The 21,056-nt window shown below is 32.4% G+C and overlaps 3 protein-coding genes across 3 annotated transcripts; 2 read left to right on the top strand and 1 right to left on the bottom strand.

Annotated features, from left to right (window-relative positions):
• The first annotated feature begins 1,579 nt into the window (after positions 1-1,579).
• LOC111877174 (shaggy-related protein kinase epsilon) lies at positions 1,580-7,578 on the top strand. Its single transcript, XM_023873699.3, has 13 exons — positions 1,580-1,881; positions 2,307-2,552; positions 2,640-2,732; positions 3,161-3,220; positions 3,322-3,594; positions 3,672-3,746; positions 4,437-4,493; positions 4,596-4,736; positions 5,747-5,797; positions 5,882-5,977; positions 6,328-6,411; positions 6,546-6,648; positions 7,322-7,578. The coding sequence occupies exons 1-13, from the start codon at positions 1,822-1,824 to the stop codon at positions 7,387-7,389; spliced, it is 1,407 nt and encodes a 468-aa protein (XP_023729467.1). The 5' UTR covers positions 1,580-1,821; the 3' UTR covers positions 7,390-7,578.
• Positions 7,579-15,147: 7,569 nt separating this feature from the next.
• LOC111877171 (E3 ubiquitin-protein ligase At1g12760) lies at positions 15,148-17,736 on the top strand. The gene is made up of 5 exons (XM_023873697.3): positions 15,148-15,936; positions 16,237-16,356; positions 16,454-16,586; positions 16,792-16,956; positions 17,315-17,736. Exons 1-5 carry the CDS (start codon positions 15,368-15,370, stop codon positions 17,483-17,485), a joined length of 1,158 nt encoding a protein of 385 aa, XP_023729465.1. The 5' UTR covers positions 15,148-15,367; the 3' UTR covers positions 17,486-17,736.
• Positions 17,737-18,411: 675 nt separating this feature from the next.
• LOC111877172 (BON1-associated protein 2) lies at positions 18,412-19,115 on the bottom strand. The gene has a single exon (XM_023873698.3). The coding sequence runs from the start codon at positions 19,092-19,094 to the stop codon at positions 18,546-18,548; it is 549 nt and encodes a 182-aa protein (XP_023729466.1). The 5' UTR covers positions 19,095-19,115; the 3' UTR covers positions 18,412-18,545.
• Between the last annotated feature and the right edge of the window lie 1,941 nt (positions 19,116-21,056).

A 21,056-nucleotide genomic window follows, 5' to 3' on the forward strand; every position in this document is an offset into this window, starting at 1 on the left:
AGTTTCGGACTTCGTTCCAATGCAGTAGTTCAGTGTGCTTGATGTCTTTGTGATTCAAGTATGTCTCTGTGTTATGTGTTCCGGACTTCGGTCCGATGCAACATGCAATATATATGTTTATGCTAGTAGTTATGATTATGCTATGCTATGTTCAGTCAGTTTCCAAACTTCGGTCCGATGCAGTTTCTGGACTTCGGTCCGATGCAGAAGGCAAAGCCCTGGTTAGTTCCAGACTTCGGTCCGATGCAATTTCTGGACTTTGGTCCGATGCAGTTTCCAAATTTCGGTCCGATGCAGTGGGCGAGGACCATTATGTGTTTTATGTGTTATTGTATGGTATGTGGTAGTTTGGGGGAGCTCACTAAGCTTCGTGCTTACAATTTCAGTTTTGGTTTCAGGTACTTCCGCTAGCAAGGGGAAGAGCTCAGGTTGATGACATGACACACACCACAGTTGCAGTTTTATCCTGGAAGTTTTATTGATATATTTTGACATGATATTGACTTCAGTTCTGAATTGATACATTTACTATGGCATTTTGAGACATACGATTCATGGTTTTATTATATAAACATTTGATGTTGTGGTTTTTAGAATATTAAAACAAAAATTTTTGGGTGATATTTTTCGGTCGTTATAAGTTTCCCTTTCTGTTGATTCTGATTCATGGCGATGGATTATAGACTCAAGTGGTCAGTTTTCTATTAGTTCTTTGCGGAGCCTCATGACAATTCTATGTTTATCGATATTCCTTTGAATTTTATTTGGGTGAACTGGATCCCTATAAAAGCTACCTGTTTTGCATAAAGGGTTTTGCTGAACAAAGTCCCTGTTGCTGACAACCTTGTTTTATGTGGAGCCAATCTTACAGCGACATCTTGCCCCTTCTGTTTGGTTGAAAGTGAAAGTGTGGACCATTTATTATTTGGTTGTTGGTTCTCAACCTCTATTTGGCGTTGGTTTGCTACTTGGTCAGGTCTTCCACCTTTGACCCCTTCGTGTAAGGATGATCTCACTTCCATATTGAATATCATTGGTTTGGGAAAAAAGGTAAAGAAACTCATGCTTGGGCTCATTTACACTGTCATTTTGGCGATTTGGAAATCAATGAACTCTCTTGTCTTCAAGTAAATTAAATGCTCTTACTCAACTATGGCGGATGATATTAAACTCTTATCGTTTAAATGGTTGAAGCATAGGGCTAGATTTAATTTTCTGAATTGGGAAATCTGGTGTTGCTTATCTAGTTTGGCTTGTAAATTATAACATTCTCTACATCTTGTTAGTTCTTAATAATATCAGCCATTCTAAAAAAATGTGGCAAAGTTATAAAAATAAGAAAGTAGAGGGTAAGAAACGAAACAAAAGAAAGAAAGGCTGTGGGTACCCAAAAGAATATTCCTGTAAGAAGGGCATTTTCGGCACAGCAAATTCAAAAGTCATTCACTAGCATCCAATGTTACCTTAACTCACATCCGTCGGATCAAACAATCGTCGTGAAATCGGACAGCGGAGAATGAAAGTTTGACTAGTGTACAGAATGAGGTAAGGAATGAATGATTGGCTTTTTCAGGTTTACACCTTTGACCAGAGGGAGAGAGATTGCGTCTAGAGAGAGAGTGAGAGGAGGGAGAAACAGAGAGATTTAGAGAGAGAAACTTGAAGAAGAAGGTGGGGGAGGGTTGCGTGTGGTGTCGCGAATTCCTCCTCCACGGCGGGGGTGGTGAAAGAGTGGTTGAAGTCTTGGAGATTTTAGAGGATGTGATTTCTAGAGAGAGAAAGCGTGGAGTAGGGAATTAGGGTTATGATTTACGAAACATAATGAATGTGATGCGTCGTCTGAAGAGTATAGCTTCTGGTCGCTCGTCCGTTTCAGATCCTGTGAGTTTCTATCGGTTATTTTTGATAGATAGTTGACGATTTAGGAAACATACGAGAAGTGTTGATTTATTTTACAATTAATGAATGAGGAGTACTTGTTTCTTCATGAGGTTTATTGACATTTATATGCTAATACTTGAATTTTCATGGTATCGGAATGGATTTACTTCGATTTGTTTGAAATGCTGTGTGATCTCTATTACTATTTGCTGTGTTGCTTTTATTGATGATGAGAGATCAAAAATTCATGCGCTTAGGAATCATCGAAATGCAGTTGTTGTTGTTGTTGTTTTTTTTTCCTGTAAAGTCTACTGTTCAACGAAAACTTGTCATTGTTTTCAGAAAATCGACATAAAATATTTTTATTGCTTATAGTATCCGAGTTTGCAACTGTGCATCTAATTATGAACTTGATGCTTTTGCAGGGTGGCGATTCTAGCATTAAAAGGGTAAAAGTTGAGCAAGAAGTAGAATCAAATGTTACTAATGAACCACAATCAGTAGAAAAGAGTACAGAGGGTGTAGAGCAACCAATGGATGCTACATCTACAGATATGGCTGCAAGTACATCCAACACATCTTCTGTTCCAAAACCTGAAAAATCTGACTATGACGAGCTTCCAAAAGAAATGCACGAAATGAAAATCAAGGAAGATAAATCTGAAGACAAGGTAAAATCCAAAATTGAATTCATATGTTACTTGTAGTTAATCAAACTAGTCATATTTTAATGCTTATGATGGTTACTTGTAAAGCAGGAAATTGAAGCTACTGTTGTCAATGGAAATGGAACTGAAAAGGGTCAAGTAATAGTGACTACTGTTGGTGGTCGAAATGGACAACCAAAACAGGTGATAATTCTTTAGTTAACTACCTTATTTTTTTAAATCTTATACAATGCCAAAGTATGTCAGTTTGAAAATGCCAAATTGCAGGAAATAGCAACTTCTTACCAGTATGGGCAAAATACCGTATTTGTTACCTATAATACCAACATATTTTATACTGAATATAGCAATATGTAACTTGAAACTTGTTATTTGTACCTAAAAAATTTCCCATAATTGCAAAATACTTATATTTTTTACACATACGTACATGTACCTCCGTTTATTTTACCAATAATAGCAATATGTAACATAAAACTTCTAAGTATTTTCATAGCTTCTGGTTATATATAGTAAGTATGTTACTATTATGGGTAAATAATGTAAGAACCTTCCTATTTGAGACCTTATGTATAACTGTGACACTTATTATTGAATCTTTTTTGGTGTAGACTTTGTCTTACATGGCTGAGCGTGTGGTTGGCACTGGTTCTTTTGGAGTTGTTTTTGAGGTATTTTGATATGAACTCAATTTTTTATAAAACAGAAAGCATGAATCTTTAAATCCAAAGATAAATGGTAACAATTTAGTAAACCTTTCTTTCTATTTCAGGCCAAATGCCTTGAAACTGGGGAGTCTGTTGCTATAAAGAAGGTGCTACAGGATAAAAGATACAAAAACAGAGAACTTCAAATTATGCGATTACTTGATCATCCAAATGTTGTTCCTTTAAAAAATTGTTTTTATTCAACAACCGAAAAGAACGAAGTGTACCTCAATGTAGTTTTGGAATATGTCCCTGAAACAGTGTATCGTGTGTCAAGACATTACAGCAGGATGACACATCAGATACCTCTTCTATACGTACAATTGTACACGTATCAAGTAAGATTCTTACATATTCTTGATTTGGCAATTTGGGATTTAATTAATTATCTGATTTGACATTTTTCTTGATTCAGATTTGTCGGGCTCTTAATTATATACACTGTGTGATTGGTGTATGCCATCGTGATATTAAGCCACAAAATCTATTGGTAAGATCTTCTAAGCATATTTGGCATATTCATTTATTACTTGGGATATTTTCAGTTATGAGGATGAGAAGGGCATTTAGGTCTTCTGCATAAACGATAGATTAGAACTAGTCCCTGTTTCATAAATGTTTTCATTTTCATTTTTTATTTTTTTTAGTTTATTAATTACAAATAAAAATTGTTATTTTGGCTAATATGGTGTAAAATAGATATATAAAAAGTCTAAAACTTACAAAACCTATTTTGTTAATTTATAAAATTAAAAATGTTAGTAAAAAAAGTTAGAATACTTTGTTACATATAAAACTTATAAGACCTATTTTGTTAATTTTATTTGTTGTTTTGTCGTAAAAAATTGTACACATACTATTTATTTATTCTAATTTAATTTCAAATATCTTTATTCATATAAAAAAAGTAAGTATATCTAAATTTATATATACTATTTAGTTGGATAAATTTAATTTCAACTATATTGATTATTGTTTTCTATAAAGAAAATCAGGAACCATAAATAAGCTAAGTGAAAATGCTTTACTATAGTGAAGATATCTTGAGGATTTTGGCTTGTTTAGTTGGTGCTGACATGGCACAAAAATCTTTCTATTTGTGGATGCTCTAAAAATCGGAGGCATTGATTTTATAGCTATTTCTGAAATCGATACAATAATTTGAAATCTTGATTTGCAGGTGAATCCACATACTCATCAGCTTAAGTTATGTGATTTTGGGAGTGCAAAGATGTTGGTAATGACACTTAAATCACTATCTTTTTCCTAATTAGAAGTTTCAATTAATTAACAAAAAGTCAAATTTTGACTTTTTATTTATTTTACTTTAATTGCGCAGGTGCCTGGTGAACCAAATATTTCTTATATCTGTTCAAGATACTATCGGGCTCCTGAATTAATCTTTGGAGCAACAGAATACACAAATGCAATTGACATGTGGTCTGTTGGTTGTGTTTTGGCCGAGTTACTACTGGGGCATGTACGTAATTTACTTGTTTTATATTAAATTACAAAAATGGTCCCCGTGCTTTCCAACTTTTACAATGTTTAGTCCAGAACTAGAACCTTTTTCGGTTTTGGTCCTTATTTCATGGTCTTGTCGATTTTGGTCCCTGGGTCATTCTGGGTTTGGGCTTTTGGCTCTTATTTCAAGGTTTTATGTTGATTTTTTGGTCCTTATTTCAAGGTTACAGGGACCAAAAGCGATGTGAAGCCATGAAATAAGGATCAAAATTGAAAAAAACATTTTGGTTTTGAACTAAACACAGTAAAAACTAGAAATCATGGGGACCATTTTGTGTTTGTTCTTTGTTTTATTCTGTTTTTATATATAACTTAGTTTTAAATTAAATTACAAAATGGACACTGTGCTTTCTAACATTTATTATGTTTGGTGTTTAGTCCACAATTGAAATCTTTTTAAAATTTGGTTCCTGTTTCATATCGATTTTGAGGTTCTTTGGACCAAAATCGGTGTGAAGCTTTGAATTAAGGACCAAAACTGAAAAAAGTTTTGATTTTGGATTAAATATGGTAAAAAAATCAGAAAGCAGAGGGACCATTTTGTATATTGCTCTTAGTTTTATTTTGGTTTCGTATGTAAATTAGTTGCAGAGTAAATTACAAAACTGCTCCTTGTGTTTTCTAACTCTTACCCTGTTTAGTCCATAATCGAAACCTTTTTTTGTTTTAGCTCCTTATTTTATGGTTTCAATATATTTTTTGGTTCATATTTTTAGGAATCAGGGACTATAATTGATGTGATCATGTGAAACCTTGAAATAAGGACTAAAGTTGAAAAAGTTTCGATTCTGGAACTAAACACAGTAAAAATGAGAAATCATATCGACCTTTTTTGTAATTACTTTTAGAATCACTTTAACTTTCTGTTCCTTTTTTTCTCTGTGTGCTCTTGTGGCTTAGAATTTTATAAAGTTGCAATCTTTTAAAAAGCTTTCGCTGATCTTTATGAGTTATGGACATTTACAGCCTCTTTTTCCCGGTGAAAGTGGTGTAGATCAGCTGGTAGAGATTATCAAGGTATGCTTTGCTCTTTTATGTTTTTTAATTAAAATAAAAATTATATTTTATGATGTTCTTTTTAACATTTATATTTTAATTTAGATTTTGGGGACACCAACGAGAGAGGAGATCAAGTGTATGAATCCTCATTACACAGAATTCAAGTTTCCACAGATTAAAGCTCATCCATGGCATAAGGTATTCTTTCTAATATAAACATTGATTGATTTTAACCAATAAAAATGGCTATAAATTACAACACCAATACTTTAATCAATATTTTTTGTTTCTTAGAAATATACCAATTAGAAAAGGGTATTATGAAATTATTATTGCTATAGATCGTTACTGTAATATAAGTTGATAACAGAATGCTATAATTGGGAAGATTACTTTAAATTTAATGTCACATTGACATTTCATCTAATAGTAATAGTATAGCAATAAATAGAATCCTACTATCATTTTACAACTTTATATCTTTATTTGATTTAATAGTATAGCATCCTATTTCATTTCTTTGTATTACAACATTTTATTCTCTCCAGATATTTCACAAGCGAATGCCACCCGAAGCAGTTGACCTTGTCTCACGCCTACTCCAATACTCACCAAAACTTCGATGTAGCGCTGTAAGTAAATATTATTTTCTTATTTCTTTAAATAACAAGCAACAAATCCTGTGAGTTGTTTTTTTTCTTGATTTTAGATGTTTTATAAAATGGATTCAATTATAGGGATGTTGATGATTTTTTTTTTCTTTCAGTTGGAGGCATGTGCCCACCCGTTTTTTGATGATTTGAGGGAGCAAAGCACAACCTTACCAAATGGCAAACCCCTTCCTCCACTATTCAATTTTACACCACAAGGTACATACATCATCATCGTCATCTCTATCTCTATATTAAAGGCCAAATGCAAGAAATAGCAACCTACTTTCATTTATTTATCTACTATACACTATAGCATCCTATTTTCTTTTCTTTGTAGGCAATGTGCTTTATTTCATCCCCATAATAGCAATCTACTTACATTTTTTTTACTGATTATAGTATTTTATTTTTTTCCCTATAATACCAACATGCAATGCAAGTATGCTGCTGCTCTTATGGGTAAAAATGTAATTATATTGCTATTATGGGTAAAAAGAAAAGTACATTGACTATATCAGTAAAAAGAAAAAGTGTAAAGTATGTTGCTATTTCTTGCAATATTCATTAAAAACTAGGGTTTAAGTCATTTTTGGTCACTTAACTATTGGCTTTGTGCTCATTTAGTCACTAAACTTTTAAAATAAAGTTGTAAAAATGAACACAATTTTAACAGTCAGGCGACTAAATGAGCACAAAGCCAAACGTTTGGTTACCTTTTAAGTTTTAAAATGAGTTAAGTGACCAATTGAGAACAAGGCCAAAAGTTAAGTGACCTAAACCCTAAAAACTATAATGTTATTTTAATAAACAAAAGTATGTTGCTGTTTCTTGTATTTACCAGTCTTTTCCTTAAAGAAAGTTGGTAACTAACACTCTCAAGCTTTTACAGAACTTGCTCATGCATCTCCGGAATTGCTTCAACGCCTTGTACCCAAACCCAAACACGTGGAAAAATGAAGGGTCTGAGTTTTCAACAAAAATGGAGGGTTGCTTGGTTACTGAAATATGTTAATGTATTTGGTAGTGATTATACGTATAGGTATGGTTTCTTAATACAATGTAGCTAAGTTTTCCGTTTGGGCTTATACACTTTAATGTATACTCTTTTGCTCCGTTTTTTTTTCTCAATCTTTTTTGCCTATGAAATGAGTCTTTTTGTCACATTTCATTTTTTTTTTTCAATCTTTTTTACCTATGAAATGAGTCTTTTTGTCACTTTTAATGTATGCTCTTTTGCTCGTTTTTTTTTTACAATCCTTTTTGCCTATGAAATGAGTCTTTTTGTCACATACTCACATTTTTATATATGTTTACTTTGTTGTTAATGGAAAAATTATAAAAAAAAAGAGACAAAAATAGCATTTTGAGTTTTTCCATTGGTAACCTTGAATTTTGCACGAAGTTGTTCCTCTCAATTTGCAACATGTACGTGCGATAGCTTAAGCTTAGTACGTGTAGTCAAACATTTGCATGCTTAGGATCTTGTTTTATCTCATGTACATGACATCATCATTTCATCAAACGATACATAAATGGCTAATAGAGTGCATCTCACTTGTGCCATACGTGCATTTATCTAATTTCTAAAGGTAGCTACCCCTCAAGCTTCAGCTTTAGGAAACAAAAATCTTCTAAAATGTCAACATTTTTCAACATATGACCTCTATTCACACATACCCTATATTAATGATCCAACGTCTACAATCTTATGCGTCTCAATGTTTTAACTTAATATACAATGACAATGTGTCCAAAACATCCTTGCAACATAAACTGCGTTGTGTGATTCAACTTTTCAACCTTAAGCTCATATACTTCTTCAACTTTAGAACTTGATGCAACGTTACAACTTTAGAAATCTACACTTCGTTTAAACTTTAACACAATATTTCAACTATAAAATAACATTTCAACTTAATTCAACACAAGGCTTCAACTTTTACACAACAGATTTCAACTTTCGAAAAAAACACAACATTTCACCTTTAAATCGACGCAACACTTCAACTTTGAAAATCAACAAATCTATTAACTTTAAATCAACAAAATGTTTCGACTTTGAAAACCAATATACTGTTTCAACTTTTAACCACACACAATGTTTTAAGTTTTAACTTTATAGTCATTGAAAATGACTTTGTACGGTAAACCACTAAAATAACATAAAATTTGAAATGTGCAAGTCATTTTAAAGTAGGTCATTTTCCCTGTCTACAAAGTCTTTTTCCCTGTCTATAAATTTAAAATAACGTGTTGAAAAAACTTGATTATAAATAATAAACCACTATAGTAACATAAAATTTAAAGTTCTTCCATACATTTAAACTAGGAGAGCTCACCTAACCCTTGTAAACTTAAAAGCCTCCAAAACACGTTTTCTTGTATGTATTTAAAGTAGAAGCCTCATAAAATGAAATGCAACGTTTTCTCTTACATGCATTTAAAGCAAGATACGCTTCCTAATCCTCTTTTCTTCGGTGCATTTAAACCTTAAACCTTAGTAATCTGAAAAGCCCACCTAAATGTTTATTTGAGTATTCATACAAACATCTTTTCTATATCTTAGGCAATAATATGACATTGATCTTTCAATTGCTTGCTAAACAACCAAAATTAGTAAGAGTATTCACACACACAAACCACCGTATAAAAATTAGATTAAAAACAAACACTCCACATACAAGAGAATGTCGTCTTCATCATTCTCTAGAAAAACCAGCTTGTTCTCAAAATAGAATAAGATTTTGGAAGGGATAAACAAAGAAGGAAATATATTTTGAATAAATGGGAAGATATAACTTCATTGATTAAATAGAAAAGAAGAATGACCCAACACCTTCATTTTTCCTTACTTCACCAAAAGGTGCGTGCACAACTCTACCCTAGTGACTCCATAGGTAGAGAAGTGTAGAGGTTATTGATGTAAGGATGGATAACAAAATAGTACTCCTTGAGAAGCTAAATTATATGTGAGTAAATGTTAGTAGTTCAAGTTTATGTTTTTAAAGTTCAAGAATATGTTTTCCCTGAGTATATGTTTGTAGTTTAACTTTATGTTATGTACATATATATTGAAGTCTAAGAATATGTTTTAAGAATACATTTTCTTTTCCATACTTTTTAAGTATATGTATTATTTTCCCTTCATTTATGTTCGTGTTTCATGCATGTTATGTGGGAAAGATAGAATCTTCAACAAAACAAATTTTACAAAATTAAGCCACGTATATTTAATATTCGTCATTTTATTCCAAAAAATCAAAATGCATGAGTTTCAATACGTTAATAAGAGAAATGTTTTAAAAATATAATGCTATATAGTGATGGTGTGATAGATAGAGAGACAGACATAAAGAGAGAGATGCCAAAGTCATTAAAAACTCTTCAAGTCAAATTGAGTTTAGTGGTATTTTTTTGAATAAAAATGAAACTTTTTTACCTTCTTAAGACAACCCTCACGCAATGTAATATCTAGGTCGATATTTTTATTTTTATTTTTTGGTTGACCTATTATGATTTGTGACAATTATGTTTTTGAAAATTTTTAAAAATTAAACAATATAACAGGCAAGAAAAAAAATGTAATGATATTTTTCGAAAATATCTTAAACTTTTATGTCCCCTTCTAGACATTTTCTCTTATATAAATACAACATTTAAACTTAAAAATCACTAGGAAATTAAGTAATATAACCATTAAAAGTGAGTTTTTCAAAGAAAATAAATTTTTTTCTTCAGTTTTTAAAACTAACCACTTTATTCGAAATGTCTTCATTCCGTAGTAATGTTCATATTCCAGATTTTTTTTTCGAAGAAATGTTTTTATATTTTTTTTGGGATTCCAAATGTTACATTTCGAAATGTTTAATGTCACAATTTTTCAATAAAATGTCTAATTTTATGCACTAATATCATATATAGTTCACATTATTTTGATTTTATTTTATTTATTTTTATTTTTTGTGGATTTAAGAAAAAAACAATTTTTTTTCTCGAAATTCCAGAATTCCAGGTTTTGTTTCTCGAAATCCAAAATTCAGTCCAGAATCCGAAATGTTGGTTTGGATTTTGGTCCGAAATGTAATTTTTGTTAGAAAAATGTTTTTTCTTGGTTTGAAATACTCATTCCAGACCAAACGTTTATTTTTACTAAAAATGAAATTTATTGATTTATTCTTCGAACTCAAAATGTGATTAAAATATGGTTAGATTATTTAATCTTACTCATTCCAGACCAAACGTTTATTTTTACTAAAAATGAATTTTATTGGTTTATTCTTCGAACTCAAAAGTGGTTAAAATATGGTTAGATTATTTAATCTTACATATTTCAACCTACAATGTTTCACCAAATGTCATGTTACTATAGAATCAACTTGTCAAAAATAGGAAATTCAATGCCTTGTAAACATTTAACAATGATAACAAATGTGAACCAACAATGTGAAAGCACGTAGGATGCTTATTCAATAACAACATAATTTCAATCAAACACTTCATACAAGCACTGCAAATAGTCAACAAATAATTGGAAACCCTAGAAATCCCAGTTTAAATCCATTCTGGACAAGGATTTCCTTATTGGGCCCAATGGGCCAATAAGCTTCCAATTTGACTATCTTGGGCTTAGAACTCTTAAATGGGCTCTAATTGGACCCACTTTCATTTATTTTAACATTTTGGGCCATATTGGGCCTAGAATGAAATAAAATACTTTAATAGGCCTTATTGGACCATAACAAATCCAATTAACCTAAATGGGCCATAAAATCTATTCTCTTTGACAAATTGGGTCGTGAGGCACCCTAGGAGTCCAATGGGCCGAAAAACAATCAACATGGGCCCATGATTTGGATTTAAGCACCAAAGGCTCAACAATTTTTTTTTCTTCCTTTCTCTCGGCCCATCTATATTTATATATAAAAAAAAGAAAGAGAAAAGAAATGGAAGTTGACTTTTGCTATGCCACCTCATTATTTTCTCTTGGATTTCCATGCATGTAACCCATATTTCCATGCAACCATCACTTCATTTAATCTCTCTTCCCCTCTCTCTTCTTCTCTCGGCCGAAACAATACAAACACACACACACACACATCTCACTTGAACACTCTCAAAGAAACTCTCTTTTCTTCACCAAGTTTTCGAGATTAGGAAGCTTTTCAAGGAAATTACCCCACAAATTCATCGTCTAAGGTAAGATCATGCTTAAATCTATGATCTAACTCACTTCTTTTCATCAAAAATCACCTCTTAATCCATTCAAATTCATGATCTTGCATCTTAGAACCCACTAAGTTCGAGATCCATCTAAGGAACTTGCTAGGGCCAAAAATAGAACCACACTTCTCCCAATCTTCTTCAAAACCGAAACCACACTCAAGGTGAGCTTCATACCCCTTTCTTTTTGGTTTTTATGAGTTTTATGGGGGAGAATACAAGAAAAATGTGTAGATCTATGTGTATATGTATGCTATGTGTGATTTGATGCATGTATGTGTGTGGTTTCATGTGTATTGTGATGAATATGTTACCAAAAAGGGTGTAAACAAGTCAAGAATAATAGCTTATAAGGTCATGATGAACAAATTCTAACATAAAACCCATTTTTGGGCTTAAATTGTCAAAAATACAAACTTGGGGTAAAAATAAACAAGTAACGGTTTCTTGAAGGTTAAAAGGGTCAAAAAAAGTTTCTATAAATATTTTTCTGAACATTAGAATTTTCAAGGGACTTAAAATGTAAATTTTTAGCCTAATGGGCTAATTATGGGCTTCTCGACCCAATAAGCCTCAAAATGCGAAAATGATAAGTTTGAGGGGCTGGAAATGTAACTCTCTGTAAAACAGGGGGTAATTAGCATAACAAAATGTTTATAAGGTTCAAAAATGCTTTTCACTATCAAAAAGGACCAAAAATGTAAACTTTTTATATTTTGGGTCAAAACTGTAAAAGTTGTGAAAATGAGTTCCTAACCGAGAATCACTATTCTGGAGGGGCTGAAGCTGTCAACAAAGTAAATTTTGGGTTAAAATTGTGTTTTCATCAAATAAATAATACAAAAGTGTCAAGAAAAGGGTTTTAAGGACGAAAAATGAAATTCTTTTATATAAAAGGACCAAAAGTATTATTTTTATAAAGGAAGGGTAGTGAAAAGGGTCAAATTCCACTTTCAAACAAATTAATTCATTAATACAAAATACAAGATCCACGATTACCGATGAAACGGAAAACAAATACACTCTCAACAACAAATATCGTTATAAAACGAATTGATTCAGTGTCGAATCAATAACAAAAAAAATCGTTAAACCAAATCATTTAAATAAACACGCGATAACTATGATGAGCAAACTTACAAACTTTGGGCTTGGAAGTTTCAAATCATGCTTGTTGGGCCTTGCTAGCCCATTAACATGATCTTTGGGCCCAAAGGGAATATGCTTACGTGTTATTGGGCCTCCTATGACCCGATTTCATGTAAAAGGACTTTCAATAGCTCTAATGTGCTATTGGGCCCTAGTGGCCCATTAGTACTGCTAGTGAGGTCGAGAAGTCAAATGCGAGTTGGGCCAAGTGTCTTTCGCATTCTTGATAGCCTGAAATAACTCACGGAAATAACGGGACTTCGTACTCTCCTTTCTCCTCGGTTGTTGGGCTTATGAGAAATCCAGTAAACAGATTCATGGCGTTAATCAAGAGTAATCACGGGGGTTAGATTAAGTGAGCAGTAACGGGCGACGCCTTTAAGGATCGTTCGTAACCTGTAGTTATAAACTAGTCATCTTTATGCGTGATTATAACGACTCACAAACCCTAATTAATCCAACGCTACCCGATAAATCAAAAATCATTCGTCGTAACGGTATAACAATAGAGAAATCACTGTATTTTATGTATTGGGAAAACATCGGGTTTTCTTGGGAAGTTCAACATTTTCACTTGCGTGATTTATACAAAAGTTCAACAATTATACATGTTTTGAAAATCAACAAGCATATATTCACGGATCTTCACACTTTTTATAAACAATGATATTTTCAGATAATATCGGATTTTCTAGGTTTTACAAACTACACCAAATCATTTTACCACAACATTTCTTATGAACTCACCAACATTTCATATGTTGATGTTTTTCAAAATAACTTGTATTCTCAGGTAACAGGTAAACCGAAGAATAAGTACCAAGTAATGTCATGGTGTTTTGCTCAGATTATCTATCAGACAGTTTATGTTATGAAATTGTAATGTCTAAAACAATGTACTGGATGTAAACAATATCAGTTGTAATATTTCAATGCTTGGTGATGAATTATGTTATGATTCATGTATATTCATTGTGATGGTATTCAATTTAAGTCACAAGAGCCCTCAGACGTTTCCGCCGTCTGATTCGGGGGTGTGACACAACTTCATGTCTCAACTTGACATTTCTATTTAACAACTTAAAACACACAAATTAAAATATTAGGAAATACATGTTCATAAAATATTATGTACTAACCATAGTACAATACACATGTTTTATAAATAATTCTTGGGAAAATGACTTAAAAAGGTAATAAAGTTTCAAGAATGTATAAAAAATACAATTATTCTTTTTTTTAGTGTAAAAAATACCATTTAACCGGGTATTGTAGGTTACCCGGTTAAATGATCACCAACCATCACACAATTATTCATGGTCTCTCAGTTTGTGTCGAGTTTATGAGATCATCCATCCTCGTTTTGGAAAGTCCCCACCATCACCATAGATCAAACACATACACCATTTATTAGATCAAATACACACACATACACCATTTTTGAGATCAAATACACATATACACCATTTCTGAGATGAAGAAAAAGAGACAATTTAGACCCAAACAATACCCAAGTAATATGTTTTCTTCTTGACAACCATTATGTGCTTAGTTAGCCCCAAATGAGAAGTATGCTTCCTACACACCTGAGCAGGTTGAAGCCCTTCAAAGGATCTATCTTGACTGCCTAAAACCGAATTTTGTTCGTCATTAATAACTCATTCATTAATGCCCTTTTATCTCCAACATTGAACCCAATTGGGAATGCAGCAATCGCACCTGGTGTATAAAATGGATCGAAGACACTAATTTGGTGTACATCCTAGCCAAAAATGTAGAAAAGGGAAAAGAAAAGATGGTGGTGTGGAAAAACCCTAAACTGTGATGGTGAAATGTCGCCGCCACTGTGAAGGTTTTCAGAACCCACTTGCGGTGGAGGTTTGCTAGAAATCTAGCCGGAGAAGGAGATCGTTGAGCCAGAGAAGAAGATTGCCCTTTCTCGGAGAAGGGCAATGACTGTCGTCGTCTTTGTCGTTGTGGAGATGGTTTCCAATGGAGCAACACCTAATTTGGTAGTTGAAGGTGTAAATGTCCATTAAATAACTCAAGTACTGAGGTAACCAATTACATCAGGTTACCACAAGCCTTTATGTGTAGTTTCTTGGTGTTTTTTATATAAAAAATTCAATTTAATGATATTTTTTACACTAAAAAAAAAATAATCATTTTTTTTTTTTTTGGACATTTTAAGTCATTTTCCCATAATTCTTTTACCAAACTAAAATTTAATTTACTTAATTTTTTAATGTGAAAAAATAGGTATCGATTTAATCTCTATGATTGAGTAGTCAAAAGATGTATAACTTTTTAAGCATAAGGTACATGTAATAAAATCACACTTCTAAATTTAGCAATTCTTTCTCTGGAAAAATAAATATTCCCAACATCTTCAACCTCGAGCACTTCATCATCTCATCACAATTCACAAGAACAATCCAACTGTACTCCACCCCCTTGTATACATGGCCATCCATTACCACCATTAACAGTCAACTAGAAAACCTCTACACAGTCGATTAGGTTTCTCCCCAAATCTGCCACTTTCCCCAAATCCGATCGATCCACGATGTCGACAGCAATACCCTCTAATTCCCCCTCTTCTTCATCCGAATCCAACACCACCAACATCGATGCAACTCCATTACTCTCCACAACCTCCGCCATTTCCGACCAAATCTTCCTTACTCGACAATTCGTCAGAGGCCCACCTTCCCTCCGTGGCGCCGCGAGGTTTCTCCGTCGTGCCAGCAGTCGGAGAATGCTCCGTGAACCGTCAATGCGAGTGAGGGAATCAGCCGCAGAGCAAATTGAGGAACGGCAGAGTGATTGGGCGTATTCTCGCCCAATTGTTATCTTAGACCTAATTTGGAACCTTGCGTTTGTGACTGTTTCAGTTGCGGTTTTAGTTATGAGTTTGAAGGAGTCTCCAGTGATGCCATTGAGGGTTTGGATTGTTGGGTATGCGTTGCAGTGTCTGCTCCATATGGTCTGTGTGTATGTTGAGTATAAACATCGTTACCAACAACGTTCGTTTGAAGCTAATAATGACAATTCCAATTCTGCAACTTCTGGAAATGAAGGTCTGGAGAATGTTGATTTTGCTTCGAGTAGGTTGCAGAATGACGATGACACAAGGTAAAATTGTTCATCAGATTTTGCTATTTTATTATTGATGCTTCAAAATTGTAGTTTTGATTTCTTGTATGTTTGATGAAGAACTTGCTACAAACACTTTTTTCTTGATGAATTTCTCTTCATGGTGTCTAAGCTAATTAGCACAATGTTTTTTGTTTTCTTTAATCATCAATTTTTACACAAAGAACTAATTTTTTTGTTGTTATCTAGGGCTAAATGCAAGAATAGCAGCATACCTTCATTTATTTGAGTGTTTGTTTTTTAATTAATTAAAAAACATTTATGATTTATCTATGGCAGTGTTGCAAAGCATCTGGAGTCTGCTAATACAATGTTTTCATTTATTTGGTGGATTATTGGATTCTATTGGGTGTCAGCAGGTGGTCAAAGTCTGAGTTCTGAGTCACCTCAGTTATACTGGTTCGTTTTTACCTTTTTGCCCCTTAAAAAATTCACAATTTTCACCTTTCTTCTGTTTAACTAATCTCTTTCTATATATATGTTTTTGTTTTTTCAGGCTTTGTATAACGTTTTTGGCTTTTGATGTGTTTTTTGTGGTTATTTGTGTTGCTGTGGCATGTCTTGTTGGCATTGCTGTTTGCTGCTGTTTACCTTGTATTATTGCTATTTTATATGCTGTTGCTGATCAGGTGAGTTTTTTTTTATAGAAAATTCTTTAAAAAAAATATATGAGAAAATGAAAGGAAATGGTAAAAGGAAGGGCAAATTGAAAATCTATATAGAAAACTTTGTCAAACTTTAGTGGCTTTCATTGAAGAAACCTTAAATATAGTGGCATGTATGTAATTTTTCCTAAAGTTAGTTATGTTGAATTGTTAATAATTATATTATTAGGAGGGTGCAACTAAGGATGATATTGATCGTTTGCCTAAATACAAGTTCAAAAGAATTGGTAATTTTGAAAAAGAAAATGAGGAAATTCAAGAAGCTTTTGGTGGATTGATGATTGAATGTGATACCGATTCACCCATTGAACATGTTCTACCTCGTGAAGATGCTGTAAGTTTTTTAATCTTCTCAAATTGCAAGAAATAGCAACACATTTTCATTGATTTGTTTATTATTATAACATCCTACTTTTCATTTTTTTATTTTTATTTTGAAAAATGAAAAATCTATCAAATTGTAGCATTGTGACATTGTATGTCCCAAGTAAAACAAATATTTTTAGTCCCCTGAGTCTAGTTTTTTTTTTGGTTGCAATTTTGGTCATTTTACTTAAAACATGACCAAAGAGATTCCAAAATAAGGACCAAAATTGAAAAAACCCAGCATACTCAAGGACCAAAAATGCAATTCCTCGTAAAAAGTACATTGCTATTTAACGACTAAGAAAATGTATCTATTCTAATAACAGGAATGTTGCATTTGTCTCTCTGCTTATGATGATGGAACCGATCTTCGTGAGCTCCCTTGTTGTCACCATTTTCACGCACTTTGCATCGACAAATGGCTTTACATTAACGCAACATGTCCACTATGCAAATTCAACATATTAAAAAACGCTACTCAAGGAAATGATGTATGATAAATTTATCCTAACTAACGTATAATAATAATTATGAGAGATTATTGTGTATTGTTGTTGAGGTTGAGGGATTAGTTTTTGATTTTATGTGTAAAAAAAGGCGCCAGATGTAAAGTTGTAGAGTTTCTATGATTTGTATTTTGTAGCCTATGTAAATTGCTTGTGAAGTTGTGTTTTTATCCAAGTGTACTTTGTGCATAGTTGGTTGTATGTTGTTATGGTTATGTAAGAAATAGAAATGTATTTTTGTTTTTTTGTTTCTTATATAATATTTACTTTTGTTTCTTCATGTTGTGCGATTCTACTTTGGAGAAACTATTTGTTTATAGGAAGGTTAAATGCAAGAAATAGCAATATACTTTCATTTTCTTTGTGTTACAAGTTACAATATTGTAGTTTTGAAAATCTAAGCGGATTATAGCATGTCATATGAATACAAATCAATTGTTATTGAAATAAATGGAAAAAATTTACAAATTACAAATAAATGGATAAAATTTACAAAATACAGTGCGTTAAAAGGAAATAAATTAAAAGTAGAGTTAACTTTTTTCTCGCTAACCGTATCCTCCCTAGTTTTTATTTTGTTGTGGTTTTATTCTTTGGTCCATGTGAAATGACTATTCTATCCTTTTTAATTTTTTTTATTCGATTAAAAATTTTTAATCAAGAAAAAGAACAATGTTAGAAAGATATGAAAGTAAGATAAAACAAACAAACAAAAGTATGTTGCTAGTTTATTGCATTCAGGCTACAATTGAACATATATTTTTTTTTAAAGGGGATTCTTAATAAGAAAAAAAAAATCCGAAAGTACAATTCTATATTTTGGTATGTTTTTCAAGACACAATGCTCTGATAAGATTTTTTTGAAAGTATAGTATGGTAATTGAAATAAATGAAAGTAAGATATGATAATAAACAAATAAATGAAAGTGGGTTGTTGTATATTGTATTTAGCAGTTTCTTTTACTTTTGCATATGACAAAAAAAAAAAAAATGTAACGAATAAAAAATATATTGATGGTTGCTATAAATCCACTGATAAGTATGACCACATTTAATATCTATTTCGAATAGGAACACCAATCGCCACCCCATGAGTTACATTTTGACCCATGGTGGCCCCGTAATTCCACCCGTTTGTCTTTAAGGAGTAAGTCGTTGGAATACTGCTAATACTGTTGTTAGCAATATTACTTGACGACTTAACCTTAACAGATAAATTAATTATCCCATTACGTTCGCCATATCTGTCTCTCAACCTATAGCTTAAAAAATGCAAATAATCACTCGGTAAATATCCATTACTAAAATCTGACACCGGAACCCTAGCCGACCCAACAACACGATCACCTGAAAAGTTGTTGCAATGAACTTCTAACGTGAAAAATTTCGCATGCATTGACATTTCTGTCAAGAACTTCTGATTCCATGAAGGATAAGACCCGTTTTCAGTATCCATGGTGGTGGTCTGACTGTTGTTGGAGTCTGTTTTGATGATGACAAACACGTTTTTCTTCACCGGACGTGTTTTGGTAAGTGAAAGGGATTCGGCGGATATGATTGTGAGTTCGAGAACCAATGAATTGTTTTTTGGCTTTTCCATTGTGTGTTTTGAAAGTTAAGAGGGTGAGAAGTGTATATATATGATAAGTGGAGGAAGTTTGGTGGCAAATGGAAAGAAAGAGAGAGGATCTTTCCAGTCACACTCGTGGAAAAAGAGCTCGGTCAACTAATTTGATTTTTATCTTAGAAAGAAGGTTGATCACAAAATAATCGGTCGTTCCCCAAACTTATTTTTTTGGTAAAAAAATTTATTGTTATTATTATTATTATTATTATTATTTTTGTAAAAGGAATAAAAGATTGCGATTCTATTTTAAAAAGTTTTTTCGTCCATTCATAAAACAATTCCGTATATTTTCGAAACTTCTTTTGATGAAATTATTGGTTATATATTAATGATAAATATTGAAAAAATTATCTCTTTTGTGATACGACTCTACCTTTTAGATTGTTTTAGTGTTTAACCTTAGCAAAATGGTTACATAACCCTTTAATAATTTTATCAATCTACACAAAATGAAAAAAAAGGAAAGAAAAACTAATAAGATTATCATTACCAATATGTTTGTCATTTTTTTTTATAGAGAAACATATTCAAAACCACCTAGTTATGATGTTTTGCATACAACATCCTATTCACCATAAAAGAAGTTACATATTTAGGGGTCGTTTGATAATTGCTAATTGGGTCAGAGCTGACTGGGTTAGAAACTGACCGAGTTAGAAGTTCTGACTGAGTTAACTTCTAACTGAAATTTGTTGTTTGGTTTATATTTGACTGACTGTACAAAATGATTGTATTGCCCTTAAACAACATTTTTTATAATAATTTTTTTAATGATTTACCACTTAATTTATGACATTATATTTTTTTTTATAAAAACATTCAATGAGACCAACAACTCCATATATCTTTCCAGATTAAAATAACTGCTTTGCTTTAAATTCAACAATCCTACAAATTAACAAAACCAAAAACTTTTTTATTGAAAACACAAGAATGTATGTAATTATTGCAAACACACATATTGTTCACTTCATTACCTTTGTGCTCTCTTTAAGCTGCCATTTTTTGTCCTTGGTCCTATACTCCTGCTACATATCTTTGCTCGTGTTACCTATCTGTGAGACTCAATATTAAATAACCATAATCTATGCAAAAAAAAACCATCACTAACAATGTAATCTCACTGGGGATTTTCATCGAACACCTTGTGTGCGATGTTTTAAACTCCACCTCTGTACGAATATTATTGGTAGAGGTACCCCAAAATTAAACTACAAACCTCAAAGAACTACAACTTAACCAAAATAGAAAATAATTTGAATATCTAGTTAACTAAATTCGAATTTGCAAAACTTCCAAGAAAACATCCAAAAAGAAACATACCCACATGCTGTGAAATTTGAATTATGATTTTTTGCCTTGTTCTAATCGATCACCTCTATCTTTTACCCCTTGAAATCAACAACCAAGAACTCTGGAAAACATCACCATCAATAAAAAGAAGTCCTCCCTTCATTAAGCTCTGATACAACGATTTTAGACTGGAACCATCAGAAGTTGTGCGATCCACTGAAGGAAAAGAAGAATTAAGTCAACAACAAAGGGCAAAGCTGGTCATTTAGGGATAGCTGAAGGCTAAATCTCGGTCAGGAGGTTTTGAAATGAGGACTGAATCATTAAATTTATTTGGACCGAGTCCCTTCTTTGGACCGAGTCCGACGATGAACAAGCAATATCAAACATGTCAACTTCTAACTGAGGACCGAGTCCCTCCTTCTGACTGGGTTAGTATGAATATCAAACAACCCCTTAGTTGTTGTTGGTCCCGGGTTATGCAATTACACGATATAATAGCATACACTATGCTTTATAATTAAACTTTGTTGACTAAGAAGAGTTTCTTAAACACAAAGATAATATGTTGAGACACAACTCATACATAAACAAACTCTCTGTCACACAAAACTCTTAGAATCTCACATCAAAGGATACATT

This window comes from Lactuca sativa, chromosome 3 (assembly GCF_002870075.4).
Source record: "Lactuca sativa cultivar Salinas chromosome 3, Lsat_Salinas_v11, whole genome shotgun sequence".
In the NCBI taxonomy this organism is placed as follows: Eukaryota; Viridiplantae; Streptophyta; class Magnoliopsida; order Asterales; family Asteraceae; genus Lactuca; species Lactuca sativa.

Excerpts from the sequence above, each read along its gene's own strand:
- LOC111877171 (XM_023873697.3), top strand. The coding sequence starts at position 15,368 with ATGTCGACAGCAATACCCTCTAATTCCCCCTCTTCTTCATCCGAATCC. Across the intron at positions 15,937-16,236 it reads CAGAATGACGATGACACAAG|TGTTGCAAAGCATCTGGAGT; the intron begins GTAAAATTGTTC and ends TATCTATGGCAG. Across the intron at positions 16,587-16,791 it reads TATATGCTGTTGCTGATCAG|GAGGGTGCAACTAAGGATGA; the intron begins GTGAGTTTTTTT and ends TTATATTATTAG.
- LOC111877172 (XM_023873698.3), bottom strand. The coding sequence starts at position 19,094 with ATGGAAAAGCCAAAAAACAATTCATTGGTTCTCGAACTCACAATCATA.
- LOC111877174 (XM_023873699.3), top strand. The coding sequence starts at position 1,822 with ATGAATGTGATGCGTCGTCTGAAGAGTATAGCTTCTGGTCGCTCGTCC. Across the intron at positions 5,798-5,881 it reads AGCTGGTAGAGATTATCAAG|ATTTTGGGGACACCAACGAG; the intron begins GTATGCTTTGCT and ends ATTTTAATTTAG. Across the intron at positions 6,649-7,321 it reads ATTCAATTTTACACCACAAG|AACTTGCTCATGCATCTCCG; the intron begins GTACATACATCA and ends AAGCTTTTACAG.